Source organism: Phaenicophaeus curvirostris, chromosome 18 (assembly GCF_032191515.1).
Source record: "Phaenicophaeus curvirostris isolate KB17595 chromosome 18, BPBGC_Pcur_1.0, whole genome shotgun sequence".
NCBI classification, from domain to species: Eukaryota; Metazoa; Chordata; class Aves; order Cuculiformes; family Cuculidae; genus Phaenicophaeus; species Phaenicophaeus curvirostris.
Genome location: NC_091409.1, coordinates 684,613 through 710,825, shown reverse-complemented (window position 1 = coordinate 710,825; position 26,213 = coordinate 684,613). Strand labels below are relative to the sequence as shown.

The 26,213-nt window shown below is 40.9% G+C and overlaps 1 protein-coding gene across 4 annotated transcripts in view; it reads left to right on the top strand.

Annotated features, from left to right (window-relative positions):
• The window catches only part of PREX1 (phosphatidylinositol-3,4,5-trisphosphate dependent Rac exchange factor 1), a 152,765-nt gene that overhangs the window by 52,323 nt on the left and 74,229 nt on the right, over positions 1–26,213 (top strand). For all 4 annotated transcript variants that reach the window (XM_069872135.1, XM_069872133.1, XM_069872132.1 and 1 more), the window contains exons 2-5: positions 8,683–8,754; positions 13,106–13,228; positions 18,874–18,978; positions 22,021–22,122. In XM_069872135.1, the coding sequence (XP_069728236.1) occupies positions 8,683–8,754; positions 13,106–13,228; positions 18,874–18,978; positions 22,021–22,122 (402 nt within the window). The remainder of the gene's footprint in view (positions 1–8,682; positions 8,755–13,105; positions 13,229–18,873; positions 18,979–22,020; positions 22,123–26,213) is intronic.

Genomic DNA, 26,213 nt, shown 5'->3' with positions numbered 1-26,213 from the left:
CTCTATGCTTCTACCTCTCCCTTTAAAAGGAGTAGCTGTGTAGAACCTGAAACCTGATTAAACCTTCCCTTGTACTGACAGGGTCTTAGTAGTTGGAGACGTCACTAATTTAGAGCTTGTTGCAGTTTGCAGGCTTCTCTCTGTTATGGACTGAAAGCATTATGTAGAGTTCCAAAGCGCAATAAAGATGATCAGAATGATCTTGTGATTGTAGGACAGGGAGAAAGACATCAAGAGGCCAATAAAAGGGAGAATATTCCAAAAGCTTGAGAGAATTAGGCACGGAACTTTCTTAAGCTCCTATGGAAATCCAAACAAACTTCTGTTGATATTAAAAATGGGCTGGAGTTATACAGGGATAGATGTTCAGAAGGACATGTTTGAGCTGTGGATCTGCAAAGGGAAAGGGGATGTGTTTAATCAATTGGTTGTTTTTTTTTTTTTAATCTACAGTAATGAGAATATTCAAAATGATTCAGGGGTAGTGTTGAAGAGGAAAAAGAACATGAAGAGACAGAGACAATAGAGACAAAGAATGGGACATGTGAAGAAATCGGTAGAAATGAGCCCTGGAGGATTTCAAAGGTGAAAAATGTAGCTTTTGTTTGGCCCTGGAATAAATTGGGAGCTTCTGACCTGCCTGAGGATGCAAATATTAGTGACCAGGGGAGGAGAGGGTAGCAGAGGTCAGGGCAATGGTAGAGAAAAGACAATGGACCCCTCTGCAGCACCGGGGCACTTTCACATCTCAAAAAGTTTTTTTGTAATTCAAATTATAACAAACCCTTCTTAAGAAAGGGATCTCTCTTTGGACTCCGAAACCCTGCAACATATTTCACTCTCACTTCCCTTTCGTTTCACCTTCCTGCATTAGTAAATGCATGAATGAATTTGGTCTGACCTTTTTTTTCATTATTGCCGAAGTCCAGTGTAAACCTCAGCACACTGGAAACACAGATATAGTCCAGGATTTTTTTGGAGCTATCATGGTAAATTGCTTTTTCTGGGAAGTGCTGCTAGATCAATTCACTTGTGATGAGTCCCGGAACACTACCGTGCTGTGAATGTCTGTGTACATTAATTTTGCATGTGTCAACTTGCAATGCCCCGATGTTCATAGCATCCATGCTGAGAGACATAGTCATTGGTTCACTTTTAGAAATGATTCAGTAACACTCATTGCCCTGGAACTTTGTAGTTGCAAATGCTGTGAAACTGGTACGGGCGAGGAGGGTGGTCTACTCTAAACTTGTCACCCCGGCACTTTCTTGATGGAAAGAGAAAGGCATTCCTAGAGGGCAATTCCACCTTTCTTCTTAAACTTATCACTCCTAGAGTGCAGTGGTTTGTCCTCTGCAGCTGCCTGCCCATTGCTTTATGTTGTAGAGAAAACCTGTATCACCACCTTAGGATAGGCTTCAACATTTAGGTGGGTGCAATTTGATGAGGTGTATCCTCATCAAAGCAATTGGAATGTCTGCCTCTCGCGCACCACTGAAAATCCCAGTGCTATGCAATGCCAGTATTTTGCAACTGTTTTCTATTAATTTTGATGTTATAGACAGTATAACTCTCAATAGTCAGCCAGATGTAAGATAAATCAGCCAAGTGTGGCCATAACTGCATGAGCCTTAATATGCAGGATTGCGAACCAGTTTGATTTTTTGAAATATCTCAGGCATATAGCTTACGTAAGTAGGGCTGTTTCTTTTATGTAGTACATAAAGAAGAATCCAGTTTGTTTATTCAAGCACTTTATTCATACATATACTTACATAATTTTAAACAGCTGATGTTCTGAATGCTTCCCTCTACTGCATTAATATTTATTGGCATTCACCAAGCATCAAACTAAGAAGTGGGTAAGGGGTTTCAAGTAGTCATGATCATTGTTTTGTTAATGTTTATTGAATTGTCCATAGCAGTGGAGTTTTTGTGATGTGTATAGATTAATTAATTTCTTATATATCCATGCGATTATAAAAAACACCTGCTGAAAATGTGTTTCAGATAAAAAGATCTCTCCCCTGTAGTTTTGAAACTGAAGTTGCATTTGTTTCCTGAAAGATTTTGCAGTTTCACCTGAGATGGAGTCTGCTTTTTTTGCAACTGGTCATGCAGTCTTCTGTGGCAAGAGATGATTCATGCTGTGACGTCCATACTTTTGTGTGTGTGAAATTATTATTATTTTAAATAGCAACACTGGAATGAAAAAAATACCTTCTTAACAGAAGGAAGTCTGGATGTGGGTGTGGAGTTGGGGCATATAAGCAAGGCAGACGTTGTCCCCCTGGATACAGGAGCAATAGTTCTGAAGACAGAAATCTTCATATTTGCTTTCAAAAACAGTGAAATGAGTATTGTAGAGCATAGGGTGATCAATATGAATAATTCACCTCATTTCTTGTCTAGCATAGCCCAAGATTATGCAGGGACTGTGACCTCTGGAAAAGAAGCATCGTTATAAAAACTCTGAAGTAGAGTCTAATTAACCTTCTGCTTAGCAGTAGGCAATGATGCAAGCTTACAGCTCAGACAGCTTGAGCTGTTTGCAGAGAATGTGTTTGATATTCCGTAATTTACATGACTTTTTTTTCTTTAAATCATCTTGGTTAGCTAATGGTTTAGTTCCTCTTCAGGGGATAGATAAAAAAAAAAAATACGTACCAATAAGCTTTGAGGCTTTAAAGCCAAATTGATACACAGGAAGCCTGAAATTAGGGCAATAAAAGATACTTCTGATGCTATTTCCTCTTACTAAACACCTCTGCCTACCAGGCGAGTCCCTGTTCAGCTGTTTGCTGATGAATTAATTTGGCTGTAGATTTGAACTACTTTTTGCAGAGTTGCTCTTTCACACATTTGTGGCTCTATATTGTTTTAAGAGGATCTAGAGAAAAGTGTTCTTCATAGGTGAAAGACTCTTATGCAGGAGTTTCAGTGTAATACACTTATCTGATTCTTACCTTCTTTAGTCCTTTACCAGACATAGATAATTTAAAATGTGTTTTTATAAAATCTTAATGTAGCAGCCAGTAATTGAGAAATGAGTCAACACAAGATTGCCAATTTACAGCCTAAGAGGTACAGTATTGTACTTTTTAAAAGTAGTAGAGTTGCCTCAGTCTTGCTCTGTTTTACATGCCTGAACGTTAGTTATGTTGAAGGAGTTGCTTCTGATTTCTAGTATTCTAATGGAAATTTCACAATTGAAGAACCTGAGTAAGGCCCAGTATTCTACATGTATGAGCTGGCTTTTGTCCAGGAAGGTAAGCAATGTTTGAGAACTAGTTGTCTGAATTTACACAAGAATGAGTTAATCCGGCTTTAAAATCCAGCTGTCGCTAGTGTGGAAGTCAGTCGGGTGCACAGCACTGCTGACTGCTCTAGGAATGATAGAACTGAAGGTAGTTTCACCTCCAGCTGAAGTGAGTTGATTCCCGGTTGTGGGTAACCCAAAACTGTGCTAGCGTTCAGTGAAAGATCTGCATTCGGGCATTTACAGCTTCCTCAGAGCAAAATGATAAAAACTTAGTTTTCCATACAAATGCAGACTTGCTGTTACGAAGGGGGTGAAAAACCCAACTTGTGACAGGATTTATTTTGTATAAATAGCCCCGTGCAGTCATTGTTACATTATTTTGAGATTATTTATTGCACTGTCTTTCCGACTTCAGTGCAGGTGAGAACTGCAGCTCCCATGTAGGATGCAGGATATTGATGTTTCCTGTCATTTGTGTAGAGCATTAGCTTATAAAATGCATATCTGATAGAAAGCAAAAGAACATGATCAGGATGACAAGGTTCAAAGCTAACAATTGAGTATAACACAAGCAAGGATGCACCTGCCTAAAACACAAACTTCAGCAAACATTCATTTTAAATAATCAGACTATTTCAGCAGAGCCAGGTTCCCACAGGGCTTTTCAGCTGCTTTGCTAAAGACAATGGAGTTTTTTGGTATCGCGCTTGAAGTGCAGTGGCAACAAATGCTTATCTAACAGTTATGTTCAGTGGCAACTCTTATACAAGTAATGGAAAAAACCAAATTGAAATTACACTTGTAAATTCTTGTTCATGTCTTTATGACAAATTTTACTCTGGTCAGACACAGAGGGATGTGTAGGCCCTGTGCTGTATCTACAATGTGAAGATGCAAGTGATGGTCAAATGGTGAAATTCTTTGTCCATGTCACCTCTTCATTTTTCACTGCCAGTATGTTTTCTTGTAATCAAAATGTCTGCATTTGCAAGAAGCATTAAACGATTGATTGCACAAGTATAAAACAATTTATTTGCCTGCAAATTCTGGGCTCTTCTATGTCCTTACGTTGTTCTGAATCCGTCCTGGTCACTGATGAATTTTAAAAAAATTATCTTGCTTGTCTCTTTGGAGCAGTATGAAATTCAAGTCACCTGTGCAGAAAATGGGTTTCACAGGACTGTGCTTTCAGCTGTTTCTCCTTCTGGATATGGAAGCCAGTTGTCTCATTGTTGTTTGTCTGTTTCTGTTCTCACTTTCGTTTCCCTCAGGGTTATGCACAGTTTGCCTCCCTTGCTGTATAATCAGAAATCTCTTGCTATTTCTGAACATTTGAGGAAGTCGCTGCCTTGGACGTGAATTTTGAGAGGGGGCATGAGCACACTGCCACTGCCTCGACTCTAGTGTTTGCTGTGTGTTACTTCAGCTACACAAAGGGTGATAAACACTAATTTTCCCTAATGAAGTTAAGGTTACAAGTCAAATTTCAACACGGGCCATTTGAAAAGGACTCAGAGAAATCCCAGTTGCTTCAATACTTTTCATGTGAGAACAACTCCCAATTAGATTCTTTCTGTAAAGTATACTTCATGATTTTCAGGTTCAAAGGGGCAACAAAGACACTCAGAGCAGCAAGGTTTCATTGCAGCTGTAGGCTGCAAGGGCAGTGAGCTGAGGATCACAACACCTTTATGAAAAAAGAGGCCATTAAAAATACTTATTTACTGAAAGGAACTTTTATACCTAAATTGCCCTCTAGATTTGTAATGTGTTTGTGTTAGCATTTATTGGAAGAAACTTACCAATGTGACATGGTGCAGAAAGGAAGCATTTCTCTCTGCTCATTCTGTCATAATTTGCTTGATTCTTGCAAGGCATTTGTGCTGTAAGACAAACTATAAACTGTGTTTATGCATGACATGAGGAGCATCGGACGTGGCCTGCTGAGTTTGGAAGCAGCAGACCCCTAGGGCAACAAGTCACAGTGCACAAATAAATGTTATGCTGATGCAGCAGCAGAATTTTAAACAAAAACAAATCCTCTGTGGGCGGTTTTCTTAATGGTTAGCATATCCACACGGAAGATGAGACCTTCGCAGACCTTTATCAGGAGAATGAAAATTCATCAGCCTGGTTTCCGATTTTTTCCTACATTGCACTGTGACCTGTTTTTGTTCTGGACCCATGGGCTCTACCAGTCCTCTCGCCTCTTCTGTTGTGCAAGCAGTAGTCCGCCATTCAGCTTGAGTTGCTCAGTGACCTGGCCTGGTGTGAGCACAGCAGAACACTACAAACACAACACCACTCCACACACTTTCTGCCCAAAGACGTGGTTGAGTTGCTGTCCCTGGAGGTGATTAAAAGATAGGTAGATGAGGTGCTCAGGGATACGGTCTAGTAGCGGACAGGTATGGTTTGACTCAATGATCTCAAAGGTCTTTTTCAAACAAATGATTCTATGGTTCTGTGAATGGCAAGAGAGCAAATGCAGCATCCGTGGGGACATGAAGGAAAGATGTCATGGTAGCTGCCATCATTTTACATCTTTTTTGTGAAATTTGTAACCTTCTATCTCTCCTGACAAGCACAAACCAAGCAGGTAGCTGGGAGCAGAGTCTACTTTTGTTGCCAGTTCATCTCTTTCTAGCTGTTCAACAGTGTCTCACTTGAAAAGTTTGGAAAGCCCTGACCTGAATGTCTGAACAACATCTGTGGGAGCAGAGTTGCTTTTTCCAAGCTAGAAGTGGTTTGGAAGGAAAGTGGTGTTGTCATGTGAGCAGGACATACAACATTAGCGCTATGAGCTGCTATTTAATAGCTTGTGTTTATTGCACTGTTTTAATTTGCATAACTGTGTGGCGAAAGATTCTGTTTGCACATGAGAAGATATTGAAAAGCGGGGAAGAAATAGTTCTGCACCCACTGGGTTTTGATTTTTGGAATTGCGTTCTGGAAAACAGACTACAAAATTTCTAGGACCAGGATCTCTTGTAACTGTCTTGTTCTGTTATTACTGGAGAGACTGCTGTGCACACACATCAAGTCTAATCAGAGGCTCTTGGAGATTTGACAAACTATCTGCAAAGTTGACTGCCTCTTTCCCTCTCGTGTCTTTCACCCTTTCTACTCTCTCCCTGCTTCTATGCCTTTCTCATTTGCTTGATTTTTCTCTCTTCTTTACTCTTTCTCACATTTACTTTGAATGATCTTTTCAGACAAGCATCACAGAAAAGCTGTTTTTTAGATTAACACAGACTCTGCTTTTTTATTGACTAGCCTCTAGTAGCTAATGCGATTTGCATTTCTGTTTACCAGGTTTCTATTATTAGACCCACCATACTGGGACTAATATGCAGGTAACTATTAGTCACCAGTGGAGCTGCTAATAGTGTAGATTAATTAATTGTTCCAATTGGATTTTCTGTCTCCAAACAGAGATGTGATTAAAGCAAGGAAATTCTCTACCTGGCTTATATTTTGAAAATGAGTGACTTCAATATGATGTGCTACCTCATATGAATCAGCTGCCTGATTATTAATGCTCAGATATCACACCGACAGTGAAGTGGGAGGGCAGCAGCTATTTCTGTCAATCCTCCTGCCTTAGTCATCATGCTGAACACTTCATCTCAGACAGTTCCCTGCTGCCAAGGTTCTGGGCAGTACATTAACATTATAATAGTTCCTGGCAAGATTATTGGCAAGGTGGACTGGTCGGTTCTTATGAAATGCCTCTTTTGTTGGTGGCATGCATGTCCTTTTCCCTTAACACAGGGCTCTGTTTTTCAGACTTCTTAGTCCCCACCACCTGCTCCAAGCTCTCCATATCTCACTGGAACCTAGCCAGGTTCTCTTTCCTGTTTAGCAATACACGAGGAGCAATGTGGTTATAGTCCTTGCAATTTGTACCAGAGCAGGTTGAGAATCCAGGGCCGAAAACAAATGTCAGGTCTGTGTGGCTCATTAATCTGTTTTATTATTGGTGTCTGTCCTGTAAAGTGCGAATGGCTGACAAGTCACGGAGAGCCATGGCTAAGCAGAACCAGAAATGTGTCCCTTTTAGTGCTGGAAGTCGGACAGAGGGACGTGTCTTCCAACCAGAACGTCAGGTGTGAAGGCATTCCATAAGCTCTAAGTTTGGTTCATTGACATTGCTTTTTATCAGGTTGTGAGCTGCTGCCAATCCCATCTGGCAAAAGGAAAAAAGGAAAAGCTGAGTGTGCATCAGCTGACATAGGCATTGTTCAGGAGTAGTTAAACTTTTAAAAGCCTTTTATTATCAAGCTGTAACAAAGCTGCTTTATACCATAAATACAAAGTAATGACCCGCTTCCCCCCTCTGTTTCAGGTGGGTAAGAACAGTTCGTTTCTTCTTTGTTCACAGCACTCCCCAGGGCTCACTCCTTTGTGTGGGAGGTGGGTTAGAAGCCACTAGCAAGAGAAGAGAGGGAAGCCCTCTACCCTTCTGTGCATGGGTCATGTAGTTTATCACAGCAGATTCTGTCCTCGCTGGCTTCCCTTCAGTCCTACCTGCAAGTATTTGCAACTCTTTTTTATGATGCTTGTGGAAAGTAAAATTCCCTAGTCCCAATTCAGGAGTGCCTTATAGCCAACAGTTGTTAGAACAACATAGACCTGAGGTAGAAATCTCATGCAGGGTGCTTTGCTAAATCCTTCCCACTAGATCAAATACATTGTATGTTCAGTGGAAATTCAAGTAGGTTCCAACTTCCAGTAGCCACAATGGTGCTTTGAAGACTGATATTCGGATTGCTGTCTGGTTGTATCTGGCCTGGAGCTTTCTGCTGACTTGCTAAAGTTACGCAGAGCTGACAATGGGGAAACCTGGTCTAGGTGAAAAATTCCAGTGTTGTTTTGTCTGTTTTTAACCAAATGAAATACAGCAGACAGGATAGCGTGTCCCAGGCACTGTCTGGCTATTTCCATTTTGCTTCTCCAGTACTGAGTCTGTTGAACTTGTCTGTGCCTCAGCCCCAGCAGCATGAATGTCCTTTTGTCGTTCTTTGCAGTCCTTTCTGCTGACATATGTCTGGATGTGCGTCAGGCACACTGCCTCCCAAAGTCAAAGCAGCTGCATCTTAGGGAGAGGGAAAACCTTCAAAGGAAAAACAAACACATCCTTGCTGTGGTCTATTGGTAGTAACAGATAATTAAGTGTAAAAGTTTCAACAGAGGGAAGACATTTATGGCCAGGCAAAACCCAACAACGTTGTAGGAAATGTCTTTTGTGTTACTCGGAATGCAGCCCTTAGAACTGTGGTGGTGATTTGGTGAATGTTTACATTCTTACAGTCTTAAAGGTAATCAGCTACACTGTGTTGATGGGGACCTAGAGGATATAAAAGAGTGAAATCAAGCTGTATTGAGCCATTTGAACATTATCTTTTTTATCTCTGCAGGCATTTCTTCACCGGATACGCCAGAATGCTGTGGACAAAGCTGAGAAATACATAACAGAGGAGAATGTTAAGGTATCGTACATAATGAAAGGCTGGATTCATGGATATGAATATCAAATATCCTTATGTCATATTGATGCTTATTATTAAACTGATTCCCTAAGGAAAACAGGCTCATGTTGACAGTTTATCTGTCTATCTGTTTGGCCATTTGTATAGCTGTCACCTTCCAGCAATTTTTCATCCCACCAGCTAATTTCAGTAAAATCTGACAACCTTGTAGTGTTGTGAGAGATACCAACTTTTGGAAAGATGTGTGAAATGGTGAGTAGAGGAGAGAGAGGCTTTTTCAGCATCTTTGAGAGGAAAGGCATGGAATGCACAGCCGTTGTCTATTTTGCTTAACAGTATTCAGTTAGGTAGTTTGTTGTCCCTTTCAAATCTGAAATTGATAGGGCTTATGAGAAGGCAGCAGGAATATTCCTTTGTCTTCTAATGGGAAGAAATTTGGTTTCTTATGGGAGGACCAAGTAATGGGAGACCCTTGCATCAGGGTCTGGAATGAATTTTGCATTGGAAAGAGATATGGGACATACAACACAGAGCTGTGATGTACAGGCTTCTCTAGTGCCTGTCGTGACAGAAGGCCTTGTTGCTGGTTATTTTCATAAACACAAGCAATACTTTCTAGTAGTAATTTGGCTTTAAAATCCTTGTTATATGCATATGCACATGAAAGCAAACCCCTCTTTGTACACATATGCGAGTGGAACCTATATGGTCAGTGGGACAGGGTGTAGTTTGCCATTACTTTTACTTATTGCCCTTGCATTTCATCCTGTAGCTCGTAAATCAGCAGAAACTTTTGCTGTTGATGCTCGTGGGAGAAGAACACAGCAGTAACAGGCGTATAACACCAGCCAGCGTTACTGCAGCTGACATGCATTGCCACAAAGCTGGTTCCTCCATTACACATGCTAGTACTGCCTAAGTGTGGAGAGATCCTAGCAGGACTCTAGCCCCCTTTTGCCATTCATTGTACAGGCTAGCAACATTGTACTGCTGACTGACTGGCATCAGCAGGATAGCTTGGCAGCTTTGTGAAGCTAAGCTTCTGGCTGTCTTCAAACTTGGAAGTCCCTGCTGCAGTGAAACTCACCATCTAGAGTATGAATGAAGTCTAGCGATGGCTTGAAGAAGTAGACAAGTGATTAGTGACAGTAGATCTTATGTGCAGAGAAGTGTGCAAAAAGTAAGTTCTGTATGGGAAATAAACCTGCACAACCATTTTCCAGTTTGATGAACAGCTACAGACATTGATGAAAGTTATTATTCTGTCATCATTATTCATATATCATCAAAATGAATATTAATTATGACTACCACATAATCAGATGCAGTGTACACAAAGCCCGTGCAGAAGAATCCATCTTTTCTGTGCTGATTTAAATGTATTTGTATTTGAAGTTTCATCATGCTCCTCTAGGGAAGTAACACTTCATTTTTGTGTCATTCTTGACATGCCTAGGGGGGTCTTTTGAGGCCACTGTGAGACCTCATTTATTATTATTAATACAATACCCAGCTTTGAATAACAGAGCTTCTCTTCAATAATAAAGGGCCTATGCCTGTTGCTGGTGAAAGAGAATCACAAAGGCATAGCTTTCCTGATCAGAGACAATATTATCTGCCCCTCCTGTCCCATGTCGTGTGCCCTGCCTGCCTCCGATTAATTTTAATGTCTTCCCTGCAGTTGAAAGGTTTGTTCTTTTTTTCCCCTCACCTTTCTGTCTCCTTGCTGGTAGAGGCAGGACAAGCAAGGTGGGATGGGAACTTCTGATTACTCTGACTGCTAATGTTATGTATCTTGAGTTACCGTGGAGCTGTGAGGTGGTTGGCGGCTGCAAGGATGGTAGCAGAGGCTACAAATAGTTTGGCAGCTTATGTAAGTCTGTTTTCTCCTCTCTTCACACAGCAGAAGTGTCTAGAGGAAAATACTGGGTATTTTGGCAGTCACTCACCTCTGAGCAAAAGGAGAAAGTGCTTTTTAGGATACTTTGGGTTATTGCTTCCTGAATTATTTTTGCAGGTTTCTCCTACAGCTGGTGCTAAGCACTGGAGATTTCAGTAATCTTTGGCCACTGCATCCCTTTGAGAAAAGCTGCACTGAGTCTTGTGCCAGACCCAGATTCTATAAGTACTCCAGCGACTAACAGCTGCAGCAACATCATAGAAAAAAGAAGTATTTAGTTTATTTGCTGCGTCATGTGGGAATAACTCTGTTGATATGTTAGTATTATGCTACAATCACAGCAGGGCACTGATGTCATTTTACTGATACAGAGATTGAAGGCGTGAGCGTGTATGCAAGCTGCCAGACATAGATCCTCGCAAGAGGCTTATAAATGGTAATTGTGTATTAGATGTAGAAGCGCATGCAGTCAAGGTCTCTCTGTTGCCTTGGTTTTCAAGTAACTCTTCTTATCTATGAATTCTGCTGCAAGCTGAGCTCTGCTGACCACCATGGAATTCATTAGATTACACAGATATTCCTTGGATCAAAAAAACACCCCCTGAAGACTGCTCCTGAAAGATAAAATCATCCCTGACAGATGTTTTCCTCTTCCTTGTTAATCCCCTTTTGGCACAGCTTCTGGCAAAGCCATGCAGACAGAGGCTACCGCGTCATCCCATCAGTTTCAGTCATGTGACAGAACTGTCGTATGCTGTGCTTGATTTAGCACGAGAAGTTTTCTGCAAGCAGTCAAATGTTCTTAGGTCCCTGTCCTTTGTTTTGGTTCAGAGCCCATCAGTGTCAATTCAGTGTGTTGGAATCTTTTAGTTTATTCAGAACTAGAAAGGAGCTATGAGGTGGAAGTATGCAATAATGATAGTGCATCCCACCATATCTCAGTACTCCCTGAGTAAGAGGGGAGCAAAGGCCAGAAAGGTGCAGCAGGCTGTGCTCTGCACATGCAGGCAGCTTGTAGGAGAGTTTGCAAGAAATACTCTACTCATCCATGGATAACAGAAGATATAGAATTGAGCTTGGATATATGCAGAGAGAAAGGCTTCTTGAATTCCTGATCCTTTTTACTCCTGCAAAACCAGAGAGAAGCTGGTTTTAAACCAAGAATTGAGGTTTCATTCCTGTTTTAATGATTAGACTTAATTTACAGATTATTGTTTTCCTGAATTGCAGCCACAGCACCAGCTACCAGACTGAATCAGTGTCACATATGGTGGATAAATGTCACTGCATAAAGTTGAAATGCTGAGTATTATGATAGGTGCTTTGGGAAGTGTTGGAAGATGTTAGGCTCAATCGCTTTCCCCACTGAATGCCAGGGAGATGGAGGCAGATTCTGTGGGGCTACGTGCTTTGGGCTTTAGAGGAGCATCACCTACTTGCTGTGCAAGAACCGGGAGGCCTCTTCCAGTGTGAAAGCTGGTCTGAGTGCACTGCAGGTCTTCTCTTTGCAAGTGCCACAGTTAAAGCAAAGTGACAGAAAATGCTGTTTGCAATATGTATGTCACTGCAGGCTCTGGGAATTACTCTGCCCATTCAGGTTTTCCCGTAGAGGCTGTCAGTGCTGATGGCTGTGTCACCATGCATCAGAGCCTCTCCCCCTGGGTAGATAGCATTCCACCTCCTATGTGTGTCTTCACGCTTTATTTTCATATTTTGTATGAAAATGATTAAGACATAAAGCTTATGTGTTCATAGCAGCTTTCACCCTTGCAGTTTATTCACTTTAGCATGTGTGTATTCAGATCACTAGGGATCGTTTAGCTGTGATATGGCACATCTGCATTTTAGCAGGTGTCTGAACTAGGGCCTCTATCCCATTACATACAGCTTTTGCAACCACTGTGATCAGTGAAAGGGAACTCTTAAAATGCTGCTCATGTAGTTTGCAAGTGTTTTACACTGTTCTGTACTCCTGTAGGTGAAATGCAGCATCCCATATGGCAGAGATTTGATCTCTTATTTACAGGCACATTTTGTGTGTGACAGCTTCCAGTCCCTTTCTTCCAGAAAGTGATTTGTGATGCATGGGAAGGAAAGGCAAATTACTTCCTGCTTCTGTCTCCTGCGAAGTGAGTTTGGTCCTTGTGATTCTATTCACTTGGTTGGTTTCATAGGAAACCTCTAGACTTGAAAGATGTTGCTCACATCCATCATGTTCAGGTGTCTGGAAAGATAATCTTCGTTTACAGCAGGTACTTCAGTAGTGATAAAGATTTCCATAGGGGCCTACAAAAGGAGTAAATATGGTGGAATTGATCCTGTACAAGTCCCTGTCTGTGCTATAGATCCTATTCTGGCAAGTCTAGAGCCGCAATATTTTGGTTTGACTACTTTAACAAAATATTTTCAGATATATTAACAGCTAGCAATGGTTTTCTCTTTACATTTCAGATCTTATTTTCTAACATTGAGGACATTCTTGGCGTTCACAAGGAATTCCTGGCTGCCCTGGAATTTTGTTTACAACCAGAACCTCAGTCTCAGCATGAACTGGGAAATGTTTTCTTAAAATTTGTAAGTACAATGACTTAATGCTATCTGAAAATGCAGTTTCCTGTCATAAGCTCCCATGTCCCTTAGCAAGCCCTAATCTCTAAGGCTTGTGGCAATACTATGACAATGTGTGTCTTGTATGAAAGTTGTAGCTAGGGTGGGAAAAAACTTGTGAATGGGATTAGGACAATGGAAAACATATCAAACTCAGCTAACAACGAGGTATTTTTAGAAACTCTTCCTTTTGCCATTCAATATTTTTTTCCCTTTTTTTTCTCACTTAGATGATCACATTTTATTGCTGAGAACTTGTCTGTTTTGGTTCCAAATGTTTTAAAAAGGCAGCACAATTCCAAGTAAATGAGTATTTTTTTTGTTGCGTTTAAAAATTTAAGAAAATTGAAACCCTCAAAGATCAAAATCAAAACCAAAGAACAATACATCATTTACTGTAGTGTCTGCGCATATGTTTATCTTTCAGAAAAAGGAAGGTAGTGTGAGATGGCTTTTCTTGCTGAAATGTTATGCAAGTTGCAACATTCAGTTTACCATGGAATTAAATGAGTACCTGCATTCTGTAGCTCATAGGTGAATAAAATGTGGGTTTTGGACTCAGAATGATAGCTCAAGAATGCCAGGTGTATAATTTATTCTCCTGCTACATCCCTAGTATGATCATGTGTACCAGCCAGATCCAGTCAGATAGATACTGCCAGGTGATCCAGGAAAGCACAGACCTGTACTAAGGATCATGCAATTGCTGTTTGTGATCCTACCATTTCTTCTGTCATTGTAATTTGTTTCTTACACTGTGAAATTCTTTTTGTGGTAGGTTTTTATTTTGTTCTGTTTTTAACTTCTCACGTTTGTGTGCAATCCTCTGACTAATACATATTATACAGAAGGCACAATGTATGTGCCAGATCAGTTATTATATACACCTAGTTACAAGATGCAGTCATTTAAATGCAAAGTTATCTAATTTACATGTATAATTTGAAGTTGTACATTTTTTTTACTTCGAGCAGCCAGCCTGAGATGTATGAAAATTAGAAAGCACGTACATAATAGCCATTTCTTCAAATTCTTATTAACTGCATGAAGCCACAGGCCAACTTCCTATCAAAATATGCTCTATTATGCTTTCATAATTAAAATTCATGCTTTCACAGTTCATCAGGTTTGAGCGGACAGCGATTATACAGACATTCAGTATTTACAGAGCTTTACCAACTACTTCCCCCTCCCTTTAATTTTTATTTATACTGTGACAATTCTTAAAATAGTGTTGGAAAGTGTTATATTGAGACCATGCCCAAAATTGTATCAGATGACTGTCAGCTGCTCAAAAACGTACTGGCAAAAGCAGTTAAAGCCTTGAGTACCCCCTAGAATCATTGCCTACCAACAAGATGTACTGTACTAATACATTAGTATTCATTAGCAAGGATATCAAAATGAGAGGGCTTTTGTGTGATGCTGTCAAATTATCTGCTGTGTTTGAGTGGCGCAGAATAACCAGAAATGTTAATATCCTGTCACTTCACTGAATGCAAGCTCAGTATATGTAGTCATCAGTGGTGTTTTCTTATATACGAACATATAATTTTGTAATTTCACTACTATTTATTTAATATTCCTTATTTATTGAACATGCAACAATACAGGAATTATGAAACTGTAATACATGTGGATGAGTGCTGGTGAGAATTTGTCTTCTGATAGAGGCAGCTTGACTGAGATCAGCTTATGTTGCTGTCTGTGGAGTGCGTTGCGAATAACGTGTATGTCAGCTATTTCATGGTCCCCTAGGGAAGAAGCAGCTTATGCAGAAGGAATCAAAACTTGCATTTGGTTCAGAATACATAGAAAAAGCTGGTCTTATGCATAATTACCTTAAGTAGGAATACCATTAGGAGCATTGTGGTACATCAGTTCTGAGGAAGAAAGAGTTAACAGAGGATTATCACAAGAGGAGGAGATAATCTGCGTTTGTGCTCAGATTGTGCCTCGGTTTTTGAAGACAAGCTTCACTGTGGGTAGTCGAAAGTGAGGGAGGTATGCCCTACCACAGTTAAGGCTTCCATAGTGAGCCTCCAGCAAGTGACAGGGAGATGCCAGCGGCAACCGTGGTTCAGGGTGAGACTTTGGTTCCCTTCTGCTCAGGCTACCAGAGCTCCATTTTATAATTGGGGTTGTTCTGATGGAGCAGAGGCATTCATAAAGCCCTCTGTGCCTCAGAAACAGTACCCCTGAAGATGTTTCCATGGTGCTGAAACCAGTTATGTTTAAATACTGTACAGTATTTTGCCATCACAAGAAGCCCTTGCAGCACACTTGAGGTTTCCCGGAGAAAGAGCGAACCCTTCTCTTGCAGTGATGCACTCCTGTGACAGGGATGAAGGGCTTTTTTCAGAGCGTACGCTGTTAGCCAGTTTACCCAGGGAAACATGGGTAATGTATTTCTCTGGTGTTTCGTTTTGAGTAAGGTTGCTGCAGTGGGCTTAAACGAAGTGATAGGAAGGGAACTCTCAGTGCTGCTTTTTTCATTACCATCAAATCACAGTGTATCCTCTGTCCACACAATGTATCTTCTGTCACTATGAAGATCATTCTTAGTCCTGCTTAGGAACCTTGTCAGAAGCCCAATGCTGGCATAAGTGATTTTCTTCCGAAGCTCAATGTTAAAAATGCTCATAAATTCGGTGAATAGCTTGAGAATTCTTGAAGCACTTTTTTTTTTTCCTGGACGCTGCATTTCGTGTTTTCTGTAAGTTTCTGTATTGCACATTCTTGATAGGAATCCCCAGATTCCCCATGTGGAGTTCCACCACGCTGCAGTGTTTGGCTCCTGTTCATGAGATCTGTGTATCCTGAATGTCCTCTAATCCACAAAGGCCTGATGTTTTTCTTGGTTTCCCTTGACCTAGAAGAGCCTCGCTCAACAGTCCACTAATCTTCAGAAAGAGGACACTGCTTCTAGTTGTTATGAGCCTCTAGGTTCAGAATTGATCCATTTATGATAATGCTAAGACACTTTCCCCTGGATCTCTAGCTCAGAAGAATTCAGATCTTGAGCAACTGAAGCAAGCCAGCAGATTTTGCAAGGGTTCCAAAAAAGCGATCATTGCATATTAAATTTTGAAGTATTTTAACGGGTGATGAAATGCTTTGCTGATATGCAGGTGGGAAAAATTTGTTTGCTTCAGAAGACAGACATTGTTTGCCCTGCTCCACTTCATTTGATCCGATGATCACAAGAAGTTCATTATCTGATGCTATGGTGCTAGAATTTCTTCTGGAGTTATAGATCAGTATGACCATAACAGACAGGAAGGAACGTACTTCAACATTCATTGAAAATCAGATCTGCAGCCCTAAACAAAATGGCATGTAGAGCAAGTCTTTAACATCAGAGAGAGCATGTACACTGAACGCAGAGGAAATCCCCCCTTATCAGCATAGGCTCTTAAGTTCAGATCATGAAAATATCGCTGTCTGTAGAGCAAAGGATAGCGAATTAACAGCTGTCTGGTTTCTTATACTGCCATATTGCTAGAGGTTTGGTGGCATAATAGCTAGAAACTTGTTCAAGGGGAACATGTTTTCTTCTCATTTTCTAGGAGCAGTGTTGCGTGAGTGATCGGTTTTACTCAGTCATCAGGGATCCTGTTTTGTTGAGAATTGTTTTGTGTAGGTTTTTCTTGTTGGCAAAATTGTTTTCAGTCTGCTTTGAAACAAGAAAATGCCATGTCTGTTAAAAATATGCCCAGATAAAATTGTTTCAGTGTCCCAAATGTCTTATTTCCTTTTTCTAGTCTAAACAGGTTTTGAATTTGCACTAGTTTGTAGGCAGTTCTAATGGAGACAAAATAACATATTTGGAGAATAAACTGTGGAGAATAAACTGTTTGGAGAATAAAAATTTATTTTAACCAAACTAAGAACAGTATAGACTTATTTCTGTCACCCAGATCAGAAGGATTAGCTGTGTATCCAGCAGATTTGCTGAGTAAGAAGGTGCTGGTTTTGTGTGGTTGCATCTCTGACCATAGTTGTGCTTTAATATAGAGTAACTGCAGGTTCAGAATTCCTGGGCTAACATCTGTAATTATATAACTGATAGTTTCCTCACCAAAGGATGGGAGAGTCCAGGACTGAATGTCACCCAAAGAGGAAATTAAACACTTCAGACACTGGGTAATTTAAAGCATAGTTCTCATATTTGTAGGTCCCATGCATGAAGGACAGCTGGAAAAGACTTGATGAAAGCACTCTGGTGTGTATAATTATTGTACAGACTTCAGCTTTAGCAAAGGGATTTTGTCATGATCTAAATATAACTTCCCAAAACTCCAGGCACTCAAAGCTGCAGTCAGAAACCTGAGCAACAACATTCTGTGTGCATTGATGTAAGGGATGCTGTTGTGTTAATGGTTACTATTTTTAGTTTCAAGCATGCTGCTTGTGTGCATCCAGGGAGTTGAGGAGAGGTGAGAGAAGGAAGCGTAGGAGAAACTCATGTGTCTTCCCACTCTGTAACTCTCCAGTTTTTATGGTTGAAAACAGTCCCATGCCTCTTAAGTGCCTCTCTTCTGTTGTGCTATGGATGCAGCCCTGCCTTTTCCTGCATCTGGTGGTCAGAAGCCTTTGTTTCTCTTCAGCTTTCCAGTATTAAACTACAGTAGTAAAACGAGCGGCTATAGATGAAGGATAAAAGTCTCCCAACATCTGCATTCCAGCTCTTTGCACCATACTTTTTGTGGCTGCTATTTCATTTGCTTTGTGTCGTTGTGTGCACATACATCTATTTTTCTCTCAGTCCTTCCTTGGGAAGTACAGGGAGGGAAAAAGAATAAAGCAGATCTTAGTGTTGCCAGCTGACCTGTGTTTCTTAACAGAGGATTTCATTCCACTACACATGCTGGTTCCAGTGTAAGTACCTTGATCTAGTTGAGGACCTACCTTTCCTTTCTTTTAGTTTTTGTAATATGTTAGTTCTTTTGTGTGTATTTAATTAAATTCTTCCATCCAGGGAAACTGTTAGGGGCAGGACCTGCTGTTTAGTGTTGCGTTGAAATGGTGAAGTCTGCTGCTTGTTTTAGAACACAAAGTGAACCAACCAACTTGCTGTGGGTTCCCCCTCAGCCCTGAAAGGCAGGGGATTGCCAGGTAGTTGCTTTGTGTTATAGTTCCACTCCAGATGTCTGAGCTTCTTCCTTGCTTTGGTTCTTTCCAGCCATCTCTGTTTCTTCCTGCTGCAGGAGTGGTCAGCACAGCTCAGAACTGTTAGTCCCCTTGCTCCAGGCTTTACTGTGCTCCTGCCTACTCTGCTGGAATATCCTGACACACATGCAAGTATCTGTGAGATAGAAAAATACATTATTTTGGAAAAAAATATATTATTTCAGTGATGCATTAAGAGGAAAAATGCTGAGTGTCCCTGTGCTCAGGAAGGTGATATTAACTTACAACAGAGTAGGTTAGGAATTATTGGAGCACTTTTATGTTATTCACATTGAAGGGGTATCATGCACTTCATGTAACCTGCAGCCCTAGTGCCACTGAGTGTACATGCCTTTGTAAAGAATTTGATAGCGGACTGTGACAGAAGAGACACTCCAATTTTGTCAGAGTCAATAAGTTGCTATGTTTTTTCCTTGCAGAAAGACAAATTCTTTGTGTATGAGGAGTACTGTAGCAACCACGAGAAAGCACTCAGACTGCTGATGGAATTGAACAAGATCCCAACAGTGAGAACATTCCTCTTGGTAAGCACCTTCTCGAGCACTCTTGACTTAATGATCTGACTTTGCACTGTACTCATAATAACCCTTCGGCATCCCAGGAACTCTGGGCATTTTGCAGACATTACCCATTCCAGGTATGCAGCACCCAAGATGGATAAGTACTGACATCTCTCATGAGTTCAGGCACAGAACTAAGCACAGCTCTGGTGTGAGGGATTTTAGTGGATTTCTATTTATTTATTTATTTTGTCAAAAGCAACAGAAATTTTGAACAGAGATTGTGAAAGTAGTACTGCAATACATCAGCACAAGGGCTGTGACTAGTTCCCAATGGATTTGATTCCCTGCTCAGTACTCTGACCAGTCCACCATCTGCAGACCTACCACAAAAATGTGGCCTACTTCTGACACAGTTTCCCGCACGAGTCCAGTTGTGGGCAAGAAATGTAGTCTGGATTAATTGTTCTGACTGCATCATTGCTGCTTGCATCAAAACTGACTCAACTCCCCATACAACCCATGCTGGATTAACATCTGCATTGGGAGGGAACGTTGCATAAAGGCTTTAAGTGCCTCTATAGAGGCTGGGCTGGGAGGAGAAGTGATGAGTAGACAGTGCTTTCTTCCCAACATTCCCTCTTCTTCTTTTTAATGTTTCATCTCCTAGCCTTCACTCCAATTCTGCTTGAGTTTTGGATGTCTTGTTTTCCTGGCCATACACGCAGTTATTTCTAATGGAGTTGGCAGGTGGGTGAGGGACTAATTCAGCGCATTAGCTTTTTTCCCCTTGGTGAATGCTATGAGGCAAAAGAAAGGCTGCCTTTTTTTGCAGAGGACCTGGTCTTTTTTCTGCTTTTCTTTCTTCCTCTCCTAAAGGAAGCTCTTTCCTAATATAGTACAGCAGAGGAAGAGTTCTGCATAAGTGTCTGTCACAAGCAAGGCCAGAGCATTCTTTTAGCCACAAAATACAGGCTTTTGAGGGAGCAGCCGGGGCAAACCCTCATACTATTGATAGTCAGAATCTCTTTGTCATGTCTGAGTTTTAATGAACCCTGTTCGACCATTAGCTTTAGTCACCAAATGACCCTTTCCCTGTTCCTGAGATCTTCTGGGTGCTTCTTTTGAGGGAAACTAATGAGAAAGGGGAGAGACTATCAAGTGCATGTAAACACCATCCTTTCCTAACATTTAGTGCGTTCTCCACTTCCACTGAATTGGCAAAAGCCTCTTGTCTGTGTTACTGGCAGCAGCTGGCAAACTGATCACGAGACACACAAAAGCTGTCACTCTGTCTGCTATGGTTGCTGCAGCACCTGAATCCAAGAGACTCTTAAAATAGCAGTAAATATGGGAGGAGAGGCTACATTGAAGTGTCTGCTTTTCTGTGGCTGCTGTAATTTCTTCCAAGCCTCCCTTCCCTTCTCCACTGCCTCCTAAAGCCAAAGCTGTAATGCCACTACACTGAGAAAGCTGCATTGAAAATACAAAGCTTTGCTTGTGAGGGTAGATTTGGCCCAATTGCTCTGTCACAGCTGCTGAAATGTAGAATGTTGGAATGTGCTTGAAAAATCAGTAAGTGTTAAGGTGCAGTTTTGAGCCGAGAGCTAGAGAGAGGACTGAAAAAAAGAGATGGGAAGGATTGAATCACTCGAGACTTGGAAAATTGGACAGGGAGCATTGTGAGCTGGTAGCCAACGCCACAGATCTAGAATAGCCTGGGGAAGGGTTATTTTACAGACGATTGTCTGTAAAAATACCAGTTAGGACTAATGAGATTTATGTATGATGTCTGTGAACATTCCTTGAAGAGGAGGATTGTTGAACTACAGCCAAAAAATCCACTAAGTTTTGGAGTGTCTCTGAGCCACAGCACACATTTCACAGGGGAAAATGTTATCAGCAGTGCCCCAGAGCAAGCACATCTTGGCTGAACTGAATTTAAACTTCAGCTTCTGTTGACAGAACAGATTTGCAACTGGGGTGATTTTTGGAGCAAAGTTGTCCAGAGTCATGATTGAACATAGGAATGTAGACTAGTTTATCTGCAAGGGTTGACCAGTTGCTGCTTCTGTTCCTCAACCTACCATCTATTTGGACTTGGATTTCTTTGGTATATTGGTCCAATACTTGTCCCCTTCCATACTGTGTTTAAACAGCACTCAAAGAATAGTAATTTTTCTAGGCAGAGAAATGTCCTTCACCACCTTTCTGTTTGGAAGTCACTGAGCTTCACAGAGTTAATGCTGAAACACGATTTATTTTCTTTTTTGAATGAGCCTCAGAATTAATGACACCTGCTTTCCTTAAATTTCATTGCCTTTTGCACCTTCTTACAAGGAAGTCTTGCTTGTATGTCCCATACCCTTTTATGCTGAGGAATATGTGATGTGACTGATGGCAAGCTACGCGTGTCCTGGTCAGCCAGCCAGTGCATCCCATGCTGTTTGTCCAGCTGTGCTTAGACACAGTGTTTCACCAGAGAATTGGTGGATGTGATGCAGATGACTCATTTGTTTCAATTCCACTTTGATTTCCTCCAGACATAAGGACTGGAATACAGTTACTTTCATGTTTGCAGTTAGTAAGCTTTATTTTAGCCTTCAAGATTTGTCTGGACCAGCAATGAGAACTCAACAGTGCAAACCAACAATGCATAGTGAACAAAGAGAAATGGTCGTATCAGCTGCAGGAGGAAGCTGCATTGTTTTACCTAACGGTGTATCTAGGTTTGCTGATTGTCATTGTACTGTTATAACATGGTTTGAGTCACCAGCTGTATAGTATTTCTCTAGGAAGATATTTTTCTATGCAGGCACTGTTATTCAAAGCAAATTTTCTTTTGCATGAAGAACTTCACAGGCTTGATGGCAGTGGTGAATCATAGAATGGTTTGAGTTGGAGGGGACCTTAAAGATTTAATTCTAATGAAAACCCATTTCCTGTATCTCTGGTGTGGCAGAGTGCTTTCTGACCATAATACCTGTTACAGAAATACAAAACCGTGGCAATGAGCATCTGAAACCTTTGCGTCCGAGGTAACGCTTGTTTCCGTTTTGATTATAGGGTTGCATGCTTTTGGGAGGCAGAAAGACAACAGACATTCCACTGGAGGGTTATCTGCTGACTCCAATTCAGAGAATTTGCAAGTATCCACTTCTGCTGAAGGTAAACCAAAGAAAGTATTTTTCCAGGTGGTAGTTTTATTCTTGGAGTGATTCTGCAATTTTTTAGCCATGACTTTTATTGCCACTGCTACCTTCCTGGTTTGTAGCTTTCACAGTTGGAACCTCTCTGAAGAAAGTGGGATTTTATGGGTACAGTCAGAAAGCTGGCTGATACTGACAGGGTGTTAAATCATGTAGTGATGTGGGTAGGCCAGACAGGATAACTTACTAACTAATGCCTTTTGACTTCAGTTCTCTTCAGATGTTTAAGGCTTGTGAGGGCTACTTTAGCCACTTCCTGAAAAGCTGTGTTCAGATAGAATTGTATCAGTGTTCTGTGAGGGTCTGGAGGGCTCCAGGGACTCTAAATGGGATACATCTTTCATCACGAGGTCTCTAGTTTGAGTGTATTCAGGTCAGTAATGATCAGAATCCTGCATCATCTGGCAGCTGTTTGGCAGCTGTTTTGCAAACTATTTGGTAGTAACAGATGTGTTCCCAATGGACGAGTGTCACTGCAGAGATGACTACTGCAATTGGCACTAATTGGCCCCCTTGCTAGTGTTCTTACCATAGGAGCTAAAGAATAAAAGGGCTCGCTTGCCTTCCATCCCTCCAGGTCAGGACTGGGTTACACACCTCATGGGGACAAGGAGAGGGAAAAGGAGGAAGTGGTTTCTGGGAGAGTGTGCATCACTGCTGGCCATGTAGCTACAGCCATCAGTATTCAGTGATGTCAGTCTCTTTCCCAATCAGAGTAACATAACATTTACTAAAAGAAAGCTAATTAATTAAAAAACCCCAAAAAACTAAAAAAACCCAAACAAAATATTTCCTCATATTTTTTAAAGAAAGGTCACTTCCGGAGTTGTCAAAGAGAGCAGGAATTCTGTGATGAGGTGGTGCTTTCACTCACAGGCTGACCACGTGAATCACCAGTGTGTCCTGTTAGCTGTTGCAGCGCTGTGGCCATGCAGTCTGCATTAATGAGGTTTTTCATAGGTACAGGCTGGTTGGCACCACAGTGATCTGTTGTTCCATTTAAAATTGTTTGTTACATCTTATAAATATTTAAATTGTTTCTTTCCATCCAATAGGAGGTTTCAGAGCCAAATGTTCAAAATGTATCTCTCCTACAGGTGGAATTATTCTGTTGCCTATGCAGCTGTGCACAAACCCATCTTACAGCATTCATGCACTGTTCCTTATGGACCAAGCTACTGTGATTTGTTTGTACACAGCCAGTTTATCAATCTAGCCAATCTATCCACAGCTCCACTTACAGTTTGAACAAAGAAAAGCGCATGCAATTTAGGTACATAGCAGGAGAAGCTAATGGGCGAGACCGCTACAAGCATTTCTTCCACAGTATTAATAACAGTCAAGACAGGGCAAGGATGCCTAGATCAGGAAAGCAAGTAAGTGGATCCAGCTCCAATTTATCTTTGGAGAGGACTGGTTATGTAGAGATAATTGAAAACCTAATGATGCCTCAGTTTAAGTTCACTGTGTTTATTTGGGTTTAGTGTGGAGAGAATTTGATGCCTGTTCCATCTGTGGATCTGCACAATGACTGTGAGCAACATCCATGTGCACAGAAAAGGAATTCCTATGGCATCCAGTATGGTAAACAAACCAGGGGATGTCGGGACCTTGAAGTGCACTCCTGATTAAGTATTTTGATAGTGTTTGTGTTTTCTTTTCACTCTTTTTATGTGCAGTCAGAAGCTTGGCTTGCAAGTTGAAATCTTTGTTCTAATATTTTGATGAGCTTTCAAAAGGGCAGAACATGCCAATACTATAAATTTTCCTGAAGTCGCAGTGCTTTTACTCAAATGCTGTGAGAATACTGGCTACAGAAACACCCTTAAAAGAAACACACGTCTTTGATTACCAGGCAGTAGCGTGGATGCAGTGATGTTTTGGCGTTCTTTGGTTTAAATTCTCTCATTCTTCTGTACCATTCTAGGGCAGGTCTTTTGGAGAGTATGGGGATCTGTATCAGGGATTGACCAGTTTTTCTTACTTTTAGTTAAGAATTTATTTTGCAAGGGGGTAATAAAAGACAAGAACAAAATAAATATTTCTAAACCATAATTAGAGTCTTTCCAAGATCAATGGTAACTGAAGCCACTGGGCTCTGAGGATCAAATATTGGCCTGTGGAGATCAACTGGTGGTTTCCACGTTCTCATATGTGCGCAGCTGTCTGTGTCCAAAGCCCTACTGGCACAAACCTCCCTTCCTTGGAAGCTAAAAGCAAGACTGACAAGGCTGAGACTGAAAGAGTTTCTTGCCTTTGAGACACAGTAGGGTAGAATAAAGATAAATTAGCCTTCTGACACCAACACTGTGCTTGCCTTGTGAGGTGGGGACTGTGGTGTTTGGTGCTGCTGTGATTCACCCAGACCCACGCATACTTGTTGAACAAATAGCCGTGAAGGGAGGGAACGAGAGGAGCTGTAATGAGGTGTCTCATGATGCATTCCATTTTTCTATGGCTTTCCTTTTGTATGCAGGCTGCTATAGGTCAGATGCTGTTTGCTACTTTAATTTTTTTTGGGTTGGCAACAAATCTGCCTCAGTCAGTGAGATTGTGCCATTGCTAGGGGTTGTTCAGCTCAGAAAATACCTGTGGATGCTGCTTGCCAAAGGTAGTGAATTTATAGTGAATAAATTTATCCCATTCAAGATTTGTTTGATACTAGCTAGCAGAAATTACAAGAGTGGACATAAATGTTTCAGACATGAGAACAACTGTGGGGAAATGCAGGCTGATTGTGTTAGTGCTGACCAAGAAAGTGCAATTCTCCAAGAAAAAAAAGAGTAGATTTAAAAATAACACAACCCTCAAATTAAGCGTTTGTTTTCCCTATGCTACTGAACTGCAGTTATTGCTCCTGAAATAGCTGGTTTGTATTCGTGGGGATTGGATCTTATTTTATCTAATTCCCAGGACAAACAGATACTATCGCATTACAGCTGATTAGAAGAGTCATAGACCAGAGCTATCCTACTTTCCTCTTCTACTTTATTTTTAGCAAGAGTTTGTGAACATCCAGATTTTCTGTTGACTTTGATATGACCTTGTTATAGCATCGGTATTTAGGATAGCTCAGAAGTTACGTTTGATGGAGACAGTGTATGAACACAGTAATTCAGACTTGTCTGTATTTGAAGGTCAACCTAAACAGCAGGGTAAAGCACATACTTAAAATACTATACCTATTTTATATAATACTATATATGAGTGTTCTTCTTCAGAATAATAGCATCTAGCATGGAGTTAATTTGGGTTGCTTAATTAGGAATAATACACTGGAGTATCTTTGAGTGCAGATGCACCTTAAGCATATATTGCCAATAATTTGTGATATAAAGTCTGGCATTCTGCAGCTGGTGATCTTAAGCTTTCTCATCCTCTGAGGAAACTGTTTGGGTTTTTTTTAACAAACAAGTGATGGAAACAGAACAATGATCCAAATGATGGTGTTCGATAAATTTCAGGTTTTGGATAACCAAACATTGCAGCTTTAGAGTAGTTTGTTTTAAATTTTTGCTGCTTTCTTTGGAAGTCTGTCTAATTTGAAAGCCTTATACGTGTTTTGAAGAGTGAGACTCAAACCTAGCCATAGTATTTCACAATTTCTGTGCAAATAGAGCAAATAATTATATTAATATTTCTGTCCCTAATAGTTTTTGTCCGCTTCAGATAGCATGCTAGGAAATCAATTTGATGGTCACTGTCACTGGTTATCCCCAAAAACCTTCCTTCTCCTTCTTTTTCTTGCTGTCAAAGTTCAGCAAATGATTTGGAGTCCATTTGGGGATATAGGACTTCTGAATCTTGGTTAGGAATAAGCTTCATTATAAAGTTCCCTTAAGTGAGGCAAGGGCTTGGGCTAGGCTTGAACGAAGCAGAACTGTGCTTGCTGTGGTGGACTTTGTGATTTGGTAAGAAGAAAAGAAGCAAAGGCAAACAGACGCACAAACCTTAGAGCATATACTGTGAGGGTGACTTAAAACTCCAGTGTGTGTATATGCACTGGAAAGCTTGCCGAGTAAATATTTCTAGCAGAATGTTTTGGATTAA